This window comes from Rhinoraja longicauda, chromosome 25 (assembly GCF_053455715.1).
Source record: "Rhinoraja longicauda isolate Sanriku21f chromosome 25, sRhiLon1.1, whole genome shotgun sequence".
Classification (NCBI taxonomy): domain Eukaryota; kingdom Metazoa; phylum Chordata; class Chondrichthyes; order Rajiformes; family Arhynchobatidae; genus Rhinoraja; species Rhinoraja longicauda.
In genome coordinates, this window is record NC_135977.1 from 6,799,980 (window position 1) to 6,814,624 (window position 14,645).

A 14,645-nucleotide genomic window follows, 5' to 3' on the forward strand; every position below is an offset into this window, starting at 1 on the left:
TGGATATTGCAGTTTTCAGGCTCCTATGCCTTAGACAATAGGTGCAGGAGGAGGCCATTCAGCCCTTCGAGCCAGCACCGCCATTCAATGTGATCATGGCTGATCATTCTCAATCAGTACCCCGTTCCTGCCTTCTCCCCATACCCCCTGATTCCGCTATCCTTAAGAGCTCTATCTAGCTCTCTCTCGAATGCATTCAGAGAATTGGCCTCCACTGCCTTCTGAGGCAGAGAATTCCACAGATTCACAACTCTCTGACTGAAAAGGTTTTTCCTCATCTCAGTTCTAAATGGCCTACCCCTTATTCTTAAACTGTGGCCCCTTGTTCTGGACTCTCCCAAAATTGGGAACATGTTTCCTGCCTCTAACGTGTCCAACCCCTTAATAATCTTATACGTTTCGATAAGATCTCCTCTCATCCTTCTAAATGGCAAAACAGTCCAATCTTCCCGATGGCAGGAGTGAAATGAGAGTGTGGCCAGGGTGGATGTTGTCAGCTGTCTTTTTGAAGCAGCAAAACTTGTAGATCCCTTCGATAATGGGGAAGTCAGTACCCCTTATCTCTAGAGAAAAGGAATAGGTGACGTTTTTCGGATCAGAACATTTCTTCAGACAACCAGAGCTACGCTTGGCCGGGCTGACCCCGCAATGCCACCAGGGCAACGGGCCTTCATGGTCAGGTCAAGAACCTGGCACTAACAACTGGGACTTCGAAATGGCACCAAATCTGATGACTCTGTATACTATCTCAGTATACTACTGCTATACACTTACTGCTATACATCACTGCTATTGAACGAGGAGGGCCGTTGAGAGCTACCTGGCAGGGGGCCACCGAGAACGATGGGGGACCCAGCGGGGGGCTGTCGAGAACGAAGAGGGGACCCGGCGGTCGGGGGGTGGCAGGGGGCTACTGCCATGTGCAGCGACAGGCAGAAGATTGGACTGTTCGATGAACTTTTGTAATTTTGTCAATGCAAGAAACATGGCGACATGTGTGTACTGCCTAGGTGAGGTCTGCTGTATGATTTTACTGGGTTGGATGCAAAACAAAGCATTTCACTGTTCCTAGGTACATGTGACAATAATGTATCATTGAACTTACACTGTTTCTGTATCTGAGATGCTTATCTAAGATTTATCTAAGTGCTTGTGTATAGTGATACGTATACTGAACTGTATACACAAATGATTTTCACTGTACTTGGGTACATGTGCCACATAAAGTACCATTTAAAATTTTATGTCTTATCTTTGGTATAAATCAGCATCTGCAGTTCTTTGTTTCCAAATCAATGAGAGGTTCCTTCTCTCCAGAGATGCTGCCTGTCCCGCTGAGTTCATAAGGTCTTAAGTGATAGGAGCAGAATTAGGCCATTCGGCCCATCAGGTCTACTCCGTCATTCAATCATGGCTGATCTATCGTGTAAGAAGGAACTGCAGGTGCTGGTTTAAACCAAAGAAAGACACAAAAAGCTGGAGTCTTCTTATTGAGTCCACGTCACAAGATTAGAAATTGTTCAGCCAGAGCTGAACACACTTCTCGGCATCTGCAAAAAATGGCAGCTTGCGCTTCTTGTGCGTAGTGGTGGAAAGATTGGTGGAAACAGGGCCGCGACGTGAACGCTCTTTCCTTGACCCCAAAGCTGGAGTAACTCAGCAGGACAGGCAGCATCTCTGGAGAGAAGGAATGGGTGACGTTAAGGGTCACCCATACCATTCCTTTCAGTGGTAACAGAAAAAGATCTCAAGGAAATGGCAAACCTGTGGTTCAGAGAACATTTGCACAGTGAATCATGTGGGTTGCGAGCAGTCTGACTGGAAAAATTATGCTTTTGACCTTTGGAAATTTAAAAAACACAGTAAAAATACAGAAAGATCACTGAAAACTAGGGGAACCAAGTATCAAAGATGACTGTTCAATCGATGCTTTTGAAGTTCATGAAGTTGATGCTGTTCAATCGACCCTTCTTGAAGTGTCTCGACCCGAAACGCACCCATTCCTTCTCTCCAGAGATGCTGCCTGTCCCACTGAGTTATTTCAGCTTTTTGTGTCATGCTATGGCTGATCTATCTCTCCCTCCGAACACCATTCTCCTGCCATAACCCATAACCCCTGACACCCATACTAATCACAAATCTATCTCAATAGACAATAGGTGCAGGAGTAGGCCATTCGGCCCTTTGAGCCAGCACCGCCATTCACGGTGATCATGGCTGATCATGCACAATCTCAGCTTTAAAAATATCCATTGACTTGGCCTTCATAGATTCACCATCGCTCTGACTAAAGAAATTCCTTCTCATCTCCTTCCTCCACCATTTTGAATGTCTATCTTGAATGGAAGGGAGGCTGGTTTGTATGATAGAAGAGAAGGGGAGAGAAGGGGGTTGTGGGAGCTGAGTGCGTGATTTTCTGATAAGTTTAAGGTGAAGAGAAAAAGATTTAACAGGAATCTGAGGGGTAACTTTTTCCACACTAAGGGTGGTGGGTGTAAGGAACAAGCTGCCAGATGAGGTAGTTGAGGCAGCTACTATCCCAACGTTTGAAACATTTAGGCAGGTACATGGATGAGGACGGATTTGGAGGGATATTGTCCTAACGCAGGCAGGTGGGAAGCAAGAGCCTGTTTCCACGCTGTCTCACTCTGTGACTCTAAGGGTCTCGACCCGAAACGTCACCCATTCCTTCTCTGACTCCAGAGTGGGTGCTGAGTTACTCCAGCTTTTTATGTCTGTCATAGACATAGGTTGGTTTGTGTGATGGGAGAAGAGTGGGGAAGGGAAGGGGATGGGAGAAGAGGGGATGGGAGAAGAGGGGATGGGAGAAGAGGGGATGGGAGAAGAGGGGATGGGAGAAGAGGGGATGGGAGAAGAGGGGATGGGAGAAGAGGGGATGGGAGAGGAGGGGATGGGAGAAGAGGGGATGGGAGAAGAGGGGATGGGAGAAGAGGGGATGGGAGAAGAGGGATGGGAGAAGAGGGGATGGGAGAAGAGGGGATGGGAGAAGAGGGGATGGGAGAAGAGGGATGGGAGAAGAGGGATGGGAGAAGAGGGGATGGGAGAAGAGGGGATGGGAGAAGAGGGGATGGGAGAGGAGGGGAGAAGAGGGGATGGGAGAGGAGGTGGGAGAGGAGAGGAGGGGAGGGGAGGGGAACGGGACGAGAGGGGAGCTGAGTGTGTGATTTTCTGACTCGGCGGCGAGTTGAGGTGAACCATTTTACCTCAGGGACAGCGGCGTCCGCCGGGCGCGGTCGTGAAGCGCGCTGAAGGCCGATGACGACTGTATGATGACGTAGATTTGCTGCGCCATCTGGAGGGAGGGGCCTCGGTGACGTCCTCACTCCGCGCCGCAGCTCTGCGGTATTCGTTGGCCGAGCTGGGGCGGGGGGGGAAGTACCGGGCGGGCGGGCAGGCGAGAGGGGCACAGGGACGGTCGGCGATAGGGACACAGGCACACTGAGAGAGCGGCCTGCTTGGCAGTGTCGGGATTCATCCCAGCGTGCGTGTGTCAAAGCGACGGGCGCCGAGGATCGCCATGACATCGCGAAGGTGAGCTGGGGATGGCGGTGGCTGGTGAGGGGGGAGAGAGCCGGGAGACGGGGCCGCTCTTTCCTCTGACTGATGTGGATGGAATCGGCGCCAGGCCTCGAGGTCAAGGGGAGCCGAGGATAGGCAAACAGACGGGAGAACAACTATTACTCGTCAGGGCTGACCCTGCTGAATGTTGAACGGATGGTCAGCCCAAATGAGAGCAGTCCCACCAAGCAAACTGTAGTGGACACAAGTAACCGCAAGTGTTGGTTTACACAAAAAAATAGACCACAGAAAGTGTTGGAGTAACTCAGCGGGTCAGGCAACATCGCTGGAGGAGATGGATAGGTGACTTTTCGGGTCGGGGCCGTTTCATCAGAAGAAGGATTTGAAGAAGAAATGGAATGTTAACTATATTTCCCTCTCGATTGATATTTCATTATGACAAAGAAGGAAGTCTTTCTGGCCCATCAAATGTATGTTGGCTTATAACAATCACTGAAACCGGGTCCTGACCCGAAACATCGCCTATCCATCCTCTCCGCCGATTCTGCCTGACCCGCGGAGTTACTCCAGCACTTTGTGTTTTACTCAAGATTCCAGCATCTGAAGTTCCTATATAATAATATATTCCTTTATTCGTCCCATACTGGGGAAATTTACAGTGTTTCAGCAGCAAAGTGGATAGCAAGAGAGGAAGAGATCATTCATTATAAATAAAAGATACATAAGTTGTCATCAGTTTTCTGTGTGTTCTTAGCTGTTATTGTTGACTCGTCTGCTGGGAGCAGTGCTGGTTGTACAGTCTCACAGCAGCGGGAAGGAAGGATCTCCTATATCCATACCTCATGTGGAGGTGCAGTCTGCCTTCTGAAAGGACTGTTTCCCCCCCCCCCCCCCCCCTCCCCCCCCCTTCTTCAAGAAGTAAACTCTCACTCAGCTCAGGTTTCTATATCGCTGAATCTGCAAATGATGTCAGGCAGATCTGACCATATCTATCTATGTCCCTCGTGATCTTAATCACTTGCATTGAGTTTGATTGGGTTGGTGCAGGTTTGGTAAAATAAACAAAACTGAGATGAGACAACACATCACAAAATGCTGGAGGAATTCAGTGGGTCAGGCAGCATCTCTAGCAAACATGGATAGGTGACGATTTGGTCATGACCTGAAATGTCACTGATCCTTGTCTTCCAGAGATGCTGCCTGACCTGCTGAGTTATTCCAACATCTTGTGTTTTTCTATTGTAAACCAGATCTGCAGTTACTTGTTTATACTGAGATGAGAAAACGCCTTTTGTGCAATGGGTGGTTTGGGTCCGAATGCCTTACTAAGCATGGTAACAGTGGAGGCAGAATCAAGTATGGCTTCTGACTGAAGAAGTGTCCCAACTAGAAACATCTTCTGTCCATTCCCTCCACAGATTTGAGACACAAGGAATTGCAGGTACTCGAATCTGAGTAAAACACAAATTACTGGAGTAACTCTACAGGTCAGACAGCATCTGTGGAAGGAATAGGTAGGCAACATTTCGGGTCAGGGCCCTGAAGAAGGTTCTTGACTCGAAAAGTTGCATATTTTGCCCAAGATTCTTGATTAGTAAGGGTGTCAAGGGTTATAGGGAGAATGGGGTTGAGAGGAAAAGATAGATCAGCTATGAATGGTGGAATAGACTCGATAGGCTGAATGCCCTAATTCTGCTCCTATAACGTATGAGGATTCCAGCAACTGCAATTGCCTTTGTCTCTCAGACAGATGTGCTATATTGAAGACCTACCCTACACCATTGGTGAAAACCCTAGGAAAGTAACAGCACAGAATGAGGCCAATTTGCTCATGAATTGTTGTTATCCTGAGTAATCCAGCTATCCCTTCTCTTCCTTCTTGTAACTGCCAATTCTCTTAGGTACTTATCCAACTCCCTTTGGAAGCCACAATCAAATCTGCCTCCACTACAACTGCCTAGCAAGTCATTTGAACCCTAATCACCCATCGCATAAAAAGCATTTTCTAATCTCAGTTTTGCTTATTTTACCAGACCTGCACCAATCCAGTAAAACTCAAGGAGAGTGTATGAAAGCATGAGGGAGTAGATAAGGTCAATCTTTTTTTCCCAGGGCAGGGGAGGCTAAAGCTAGAGGGCATTGATTTAGGGTGAGGGGGGAGGATTTAAAAGTAATCTGGAGGGGGGCAACTTTTTCTCACAGGGCGATGGTATGTGTAACGAGCTGCTGGACACAGTGCATCTTGATACATGTGATGATAAACTAAAGCAAGAACACCGAGTTGTCGAAGTGGGTGCAATTACAATGTTAAAAAACATTGGACAGGTATATCTGTATAGAGATAGTTTAGAGAGATATGGGCCAAATATAGGCAAATGAGGCCAATTCAAGTAGGTGATTTGGTTGGTGTGGACAATTTGTGCCATTGGGCCCGTTTCCCTACTTTATAACTCGATGACTGAGATATGACTCAAACGGGAAAAGCAGCTGTATATTAACTGGTGCCTAAGTACATGTATTTCACCCAAGGGAAGGCCGGTCACCGTATCCACTCTTCTGAAGTGTACTTTGGGTTCTTTGTTCCAAAGCTTAAAATTCAGTTATATGAAGGTAACACTATTAATAATTTGAAATATTTTTGATTAGAAGGTGTATATCCTGCATTAGAGGGTATCAGCTATAAAGAGAGGTTGGACAGACTCGAATTGTTTTCTCTAGAGCATCAGAAGTTGAGGGGAGACCTGATAGAAGCATATAAAATCAAGAGAAACATAGAAAGTCAGAACCTTTTTTTCTGGAATGGAAATGTCAAAGACCAGAGGGTATAACATTGCGGTCAGAGGGAGAGAGTCTAATGGCGATGTATGGGGCAATTTTTTTTATGCAGAGAGGGTGGGTGCCTGGAACGTGCTACCGGAGTTGTGGTGGAAGAGATAGCGGTGTTTGTGGCTTTTAGATAGATATATGGATATGGAGGAATATGGATCACATGCTGCCTGAGGAGATTAGTTTAACCTGGCATCATGTTCAGCACAGACTTTGTAGGACAATGGGCCTGTTCCTGTGGTGAACTGTGCCATGTTTGACAATTTGTTGCAAAAATCATAATTTAGGAAACTATTACGCAAGTCTTCTGATCTGCAGGTCAAATTAGATTTCATTGGATTAATGTAAAATTGCAAGAAGAAAGTAATTGAAATATTAATGCAAGGACACAGTATGAAGGGGGCAAAGATTTTCAATTGACATTTTGAATTTGCTGAATATACCCAGTTATTGTGGCATTTTTAACATGCTTTTGTACATTCTGTAGTCATGTATGTCAAATAGAATATTGGTTTAATTTTCAACAAAGGCTGTAGATTAACACACTGGTTTGCAAAGAAGGACAAGAATGATTCCAGGATTTAAATTGTATGATGAGATGAGTGGTGAAAGGAAGATTGAAATAAAGTATGATCAGTCATTGTAAAACCTGCCACTGGTGGATAGGATGGGTTGTAAGAGGCTATGCCGGTTAATCTGGGACTAGAAGGCAAAAATAGAAAGTTAGCAAGACTTCAGCGAGGCTAGCAGTTTGAAGGATCTTCCTTTCCTCCTGTGCCCCTGAAGGTCAGTCTATGTTGTTGAGAGCTGTGCGTATCTTGCCAGCTGTGTCGCTTCAAACCTTGGATGAAGGTTTGCAGCATGAAGATGTATTGGAATAAGTAGAGACAAGGTTAATTGCACTCATCATAAACACAGACAGTATTTCCATGAAGTATAAATCTGACATATCAAAGATGCAACCAGCCACATGAGTGCTGTATTTGTTGGGTGGACCTGGAAATTATTTTTTCCTTTCATTTCTTGGATATTTTAACTCTCTTCCCGCATGCATCAGGATGAAATGTCGTTTTTTGCTTCCTGATAGTTTTGTCTGTGTCATAGTCATACAGCGTGGAAACTTGCACACACCGACCAACCTGTCCCATCAACATTACTCCCACCTGTCTGTGTTTGGCCCATATCCCTCTAAACCTTTCCAATCCATGTACCTCACCTGTCTAAATGTTTCTTAAATGTCGCAATAGTACCTACCTCAACTACCTTCTCCGGCAGCTCGTTTCACGCATCCACCATCTTTTATGTGGAAAAAGTTACCCCTCGGATTCCTATTAAATTTTACCTGCATCACCTTAAAATCCTTGTCTAGAAAAAGAAAAATGATCAGCCACATGAGTGCAGTATACGGAGGCTAGACCTGAAAATCATTTTTTCGTTCATTTCCACATGCATCAGGATGAAATGTCTGTTTTTGCTTCCTGAGAGTATTGTCTGTGGTATGATGAGTTGAGACTGAATCTAATAGACAATTTGGCAGAACTTGGATTACAGACATTATTTGCGACTGGAAGCATTGGGCTTGATTCAGCTTTCCACATTTGCTGTAAATTTGGAAGAACACTCGTCCACAGTCACTGAGATCTGATGCGGCATTTGGACGTTGCTGAAGAGAATGTCAGGACAGAACGGACTGAGCAGAGGCAGCATCCATGTGTTGTTGTGTAGAGACACCGTTCAGCAGAGCCTTGTGTGTGCAGAAGAGCTCTGACAGTTGCTGACTGACTTCGAAGAGCAGAGACAATGAACAAAAATAACAATCCTTTGATATAAAGAAGCGCAACACAACAAGATAGACACTACGTGCTGGAGTAACTCAGCGGGTCAGGTAGCATCCCTGGTGAAAAAGGATGGGTGACATTACGGGTCAGGACTCTTCTTCAGGCTGAAAGTAGACACCCTTCCTTGGTCATCTGTTGCTGACCCTGCTTTGTTCTGACCTTATCTTTCTTCCAGTTCCCTTCCCTCTATATTCAGTCTGAAGAAGGGTCCTGACCTGAAACATCACTCATCCTTTTTCTCCACAGATACTGCCTGACACTCTGAGTTATTCCAGCACTTTGTGTCTATCTTCGGTATAAACCAGCATCTGCAGTTAGTTTTATATGCAATACTGCAAGAATTATTTTACTACATTAGCAATCCAGAGACACAAGTTCAAATTCCATCATGAAAGATGGGTAATTTAAATTCAGTTAATGTAATAATTATAAAACTGAAAACTTCTTAGTCATGGTGGCCATAAAACCAGCAGATTGTGACAAACTCTTTCTATTTCTGCAACTATTTGCAGAAACTATTTCTGCAAACCCTTAGCTATGTGATTGATGTAACTTCGTAAATGGCAGGCTTGTTTAGTTTATTGTCATGCATACTGAGGTACAGTGAAACGCTTTTTCTTGCGTGCTAGCCAGTCAACGGAAAGACTACATGATTACAATCGAGCTATCCACAGTGTACAGATACAGGATAAAGGGAATGACTTTTAGCGCAAGTTAAAGTCCGATTATGTACAGTCCGAGGGTCTCCAATGAGGTCGATAGTATCTCAAGGCCGCTCCCTAGTTGTTGATAGGATGGTTCGGTTGCCTGGTAACAGTTGCTCATATTGGAAAAGGATTATATATTGTTGCCGCTTTAAAAATTCTTGGTGAGACCCGAGCTGTGTTCGTTTTGATCATTTTGTGTGAAGAAGGAATTCCTGCCATTGAGGGAATGCAACTAAAGTTTACTAAACTGTCCAGGTTAGATATAGGGTGTAGACCTGAAATATCCCCAATCCATTTACTCCATACATAGTGCCTGACACATTGTGTTCCTCCAGCAGCCTTTTTTCTTTTACTACAGATTCCAGCATTTACAGTCTTTTGTGCCTCCATTTTATTTGTATATTTTTGAATGACTGGACTGACATGGAACAGTGTTTGTGCCGAACACGATGTCAAGTTAAACTGATCTCGTCTACCTGTGCATGATCCATATCCCTCTAGTTCTTGGACTTCCACATGATTATCTTAAAGCCTCTTAAACGACACTATTTTATCTGCCTCCACCACCACCACCTGCATTCCAGCCCCCCACTGCCCTCTTTGTTTAAAACAAAACCTGCCCGACACATCTCCATAAACCTTTACCCTCTCATCTTAAAGCTATGCCCTCCAGTGTTGGGCATTTGCTCCCTTAGAAGAGGGTTTTGACTGTTTACCCTATACATGCCTCTCATGATTGTATTTTCTTCTGTCATGTCTCCCCTCAACCCCTGACGTTTGAGAGAAAATAATCCAAGTCTATTCAGCGTCACCCTGTAGCTGGAACACTCTAATTCAGACAGCATTCTGGTAAATCTACACCTACTTCTAAGCCTCCACATCTTTCCTGCATTCTCTCCAAAGCTTCCACATCCCACATGAAAACAAACTGGACTCATAAGACCTACGTTCACTGGCATTTAGAACAATGAGATGAGAAACCTACACAATTCTAACTAAACTAGATGTACCAGATGCAGGGAGGTTGTTTCTAATGATTAGGGAATTCAGAACCAGGAGTCACAGCCTCAGGTTAGAGGTAATGTTATCTAGATCAGGAGAAATGTCTTCACCCAATGGATGGGAAATCTGAGTTCCCTATCAGTGAAGGCTGTGTAATTAACTATATTAAAACAAAATGTATTTATGTGTGCCAAAGGAATCAACAGTTATGCAGTGAAGGCAAGAACAGAGTTACGGGATCCATAAGTTGAAAAGTTATAGAAGCCTAATTAGGTCATTCGGCCCATCAAGTCTACTCTGCCATTCCAACATGGCTGATCTATCTTTCCCTCTCAACCCCATTCTCCTGCCTTCTTCCCATAACCCCTGACTCCCGTAATAATCAATTGGATGATCCATCATAATTGGGTTGGGTTGAATGCTGATCTGATCTGAAGGGCTGTAAGCCCTTCTGTTTTCTTAATTTCTACTAAGACACCACTAAACAGAAATAATAGCAGCACATTAGAAGGAGAGCTTGAATAGAGGCTGCTTAAGGCAGACAAAATGAGTAAGTGAAACATTTTTATTGGATGCAAGATGGCACAGGAGCATGGCAACTCTTTGCGTGCTGGTCCCAAAAGAGGATCTGTTATCATCCATTACAATCGTTCCCTTCTTCTAAATCTCTATAACCTGTTATATCGGTGTGGTGGCTTGATTGTACTCGTGTATAGAATGATCAACTGGGTAACACGCAAACAAAGTTTTTCATTGTATGGTGGTGCACGTGATAATAATAAACCATGCCAGAGGGCATATATAATGCCCAAATGATCATTTTTCAGTGTGGTTTTTTTTGGGGGAGAGTGAAAATTCAATGGCAGGGAACATTATGACCAAGCATCATCAGTGGATGTTAACAAAAGCAATGGGTATCTGAAAGCTGGTGGATTTCAGTTAATTTATCCAAGGTACTGAAGCTAATTTTAGCTATCAGAATTCACAGCTGTGATTTTCCCATTGTTATAGTGAAAACAAATAAAATCTAGTTTCTACTTGTGTGGGCTCAGTTCACGATGGAACTAAACCGTTGAAGTTCCTTTTCAATGGGTTGGAGGATGCGTACTGCATGTTTAACTGATGCTTCATTCACTAATGAAAGTCAGTGATCATCAGACAGCACCCGAGATCAGGATCCATCCAACACTGTGTGCCCCTAAACTTTCATTGTTTTAACAGCAAGGAGAAACTTGCATTAGGACGAGAATTTGGTAAAGTATCTGAAATCATCTTTGTTAGACCCAGACATTGTAGTGAAGTATGTTTGAAAAAGATGGATGTAGTTTCCAGATGTTTAGAATGTTTTATTTTCCCTGCTCACTAGGTGGTTTCATCCTAACATCACTGGAGTGGAAGCAGAGAACCTGCTACTAACCAGAGGGGTTGATGGAAGTTTCTTGGCCCGACCAAGCAAGAGCAATCCAGGTGACTTCACGCTTTCAGTGAGGTAAGTGAGGGTCGTTTGTGTGCACACTAGATATTAGCTGTGGGTAAAGAAGGTAACCTTGGTGTTACACACGGTGCCAAGGGAATCTCGCCTACTCTTGCAACTGATTGGAATGCTATTTTTTTTCTGGCTGAAGAGGAAGGAGGTTTTCATCCCAGCTGTGGGTGTTTGAATCAAATCCTGTACCTCGCGTGCTTTGAAATGGTTATTATTTTTCATGTGGTGTACCACAAGCTAATTATGGGGAGAGTACGCAAGCAGTTGACCAGCTAATTAGCCAAGGCTATTGCCACTGAATGCTGGTCCAGACATGCAAGACCCGTATGAAGTGACGCGAGAAAGCAACAAGGGTGGCAGATGAACATTTGAAATAATTAAAAGCGAGGGAGTGTGACGTTTCTGAATCGGCAGCCTGGAGATTAAGCTTTGAAATCCTATCATGAAGCTGAATTTAAACAATTTGGTAATTGGTAGCTAGTGCTATTTTAAAAAAAAACTATAATGCTGGTCCATTAACACGCTTCAGTGAGGTTTGGAAGTGCAGGAAAATGTACAAGCCCACCTTGTCATCCTTGAATGCGGGTTTAACTGTTCAATAGCCCGTGGTGGTTGCACACTATACCTACAGGTTCTGTCAGCATTCTCCACAGTGACAAGAAGTTAAATGTCGCTTTCATAATATTTAGAAGATACAGTAAACCCTTGTTATAACGGGCCATAAGAGGGGGAGGGGGGGAGAGAGAATGGTGTCTGTTATTACCAATTGTCCACTATAATCGAGTGAGGTATTATTATTGTTTGTAGTTGAAACAAAGAACTGTAGATGGTTAATGCACAAAAGGGCACAAAGTGCTGGAATACCTTAGCGCGTGAGGTAGCATCTCTGGATAACGTGGATAGGTGACGTCAGGACCCATCCTCAGACTGATTCAGTCTGCTGAGTTGCCCCAGCACTTTGTGTTGTTTCACCCTAAGACTAGGTGCCGATGGTCCGCATCAACAGTTGCGCCAGCCTGTCTGTGCTGAGTGGAGAAGGGCTCGCTCATGCACCTTGTGAGCTAGGGGTGGTGCCAGAGGTCAGGGCTGTAAGTGGCTGGGGAGGCCGTGGGATCCAAGAGTGACATCGGCAAGTCCGTCAGCTATAACCGAAATCCGTTATAAAAGGGGTCCATTAAAACAAGGGTTTACTGCATTTGGAAAATGGTCTGGGAATTTTGTAACTCTGCAGTCAGGTTTACTTTTGGAGATACAGCGCAGAAGCAGACCCTTTGGCCCACCGAGTCCGCGCCGACCAGGGATCCCTTTACTTCAACCTGGATGTCTTTGAAGTGTGGGAGGAAACCGGAGCTCCCAGAGAAAAGCCACGCAGGTCACGGAGAGAACATACAAACTCCCTACAGGCAGCACCTGTCGTCAGGATCAAACCCAGGTCTCTGGTGCTGTAAGGCAGCAACTTTACAGTTGAGCCACCGTGTCACCCTTTCTGAGAGACTTGGTTATATTTCAGAATAAAGTACTCTCCCTTTTAAAATATGTTGACTGTTTCAACAGTCCCTTCTATGCTTCTGTGAATGTTACATTTAAAGAGAGCATGCAGCTAAGTTGAAATAGGCAGTGAATTACTTTGAAGTGCTACTCATGCTTTCAAAACGATGTACAGCAGCCAACCTGTGGGTGCAAAGGCAATTGTATTGTACAGCTGGAGGCAGTACAGAGATAGAGAGGTGAGGCCTTGCAGAGAATTGAAATCAAAAACTCTGGTGGAGAGGGAGAGAAGGTACTTTTAAGTAAATAAATGATCTGGGCTTGATGTAAAGTGTCTCGTTTTCTTTTAACCTCTGACAGGCGAAATGGGGCCGTTACGCACATCAAAATCCAGAACACAGGCGATTACTATGATTTGTACGGAGGGGAGAAGTTTGCCACGCTGGCTGAGCTGGTGCAGTACTACATGGAGCACCACGGGCAGCTCAAGGAGAAGAATGGTGATGTCATTGAACTGAAATACCCACTCAACTGTGCCGATCCTACCTCCGAGAGGTGAGCCAGGACCTGACATTGAACCCTGTGCGATAACATTTATGCTGCCCTTGAAAGTTGTTGCAGTAACTCGGGGAAGCTAAAATTGAACCTTGCTCTGGTGCCAAATGCTTTTCAGTCTGGAATGCTCACATAGATTATTTTTGCCAAACAGCATAAAGTCAGTTTAAGTAATCCTTTTTTGGGTATAAGGGAATGCATTATAGTTTGACACTCGGCTATTGTACCCCGAGGTAAAAAGTACACAGGTGGTCAGGGGAGATTGTTAATGTTTAATTCATCAACAAAAACGTGAAGTCATGCAGTATTTTCAACTTTTTACAGTAGTTTTAACAAAATTAAACTGACTCTGAACACTTAAGTCTCCTCCCCCGTCAGACATGAGGTACAGAAGTTTGAAAACGCACACCTCCAGATTCAGGGACAGTTTCCTCCCAGCTATTATCAGACAACTGAACTATCCCATCACCGGCTAGAGAGTGGTCCTGAGCTACTATCTACCTCATTGGAGACCCTCGGACTATCTTTGATCAGACGTTTCGGGACTTTATCTTGCACTAAACATTATTCCCTTTTTCCTGTATCTGTACTGGCTTGATTGCAATCATGTAGAGTCCTTCTGCTGACTGGATAGCATGAAACAAAAAAGCATTTCACTGTACCTCGGTACATGTGACAATAAACTACGTTAAGCTATATTAGAGCGGATGGCCAAATGTTTGAAGAGTGATAGCTTTTAAGGAGCATCTGAAAGGAAGTAAAAGCAGAGATTTGGGGAAGAAAACGTTGGGGAAGACTGTTTCTTCTCAGACAGGACATAGCTATCAAGCCCAACTAATCTGCAATTGCCTTGAAAGTGGTCATGACCTGACATCCTGAACTGCTTGAGTGGTGAATATTTTCAGAGAGAGAGAGAGAGAGGGGGAGAGGGGGAGGTGTTTAGAACAATGAAGAAATTTATTGCAACAATGAAGAAATCTTCCTATATGCCTGCTGCCCTTGTGCTTCTAGGTGGTAGGGGCTGTGGATTTGGGAGGTGTTGTTGAAGAAACCCTGATGAAATGCTGGGATGTTGTTATCAGTATATAGTGCAACTGCAGGTAGTGCTAAGGAGGGGGTGAATTTCGGAGATAAGTGAATGGGTATCAGTTAACTGAGATGCCTTTTCTGGATGATGTTGAGCTTCCCAAATGTTACTGGAAT

The 14,645-nt window shown here is 44.5% G+C and overlaps 1 protein-coding gene across 2 annotated transcripts in view; it reads left to right on the plus strand.

The window, feature by feature from the left end:
• Window positions 1-3,415: 3,415 nt before the first annotated feature.
• Window positions 3,416-14,645, plus strand: part of ptpn11a (protein tyrosine phosphatase non-receptor type 11a) — a 55,903-nt gene continuing 44,673 nt past the window's right edge. For both annotated transcript variants that reach the window (XM_078421911.1, XM_078421913.1), the window contains exons 1-3: window positions 3,416-3,552; window positions 11,280-11,402; window positions 13,248-13,442. In XM_078421911.1, the coding sequence (XP_078278037.1) occupies window positions 3,539-3,552; window positions 11,280-11,402; window positions 13,248-13,442 (332 nt within the window). In that variant the 5' untranslated portion in view covers window positions 3,416-3,538. The remainder of the gene's footprint in view (window positions 3,553-11,279; window positions 11,403-13,247; window positions 13,443-14,645) is intronic.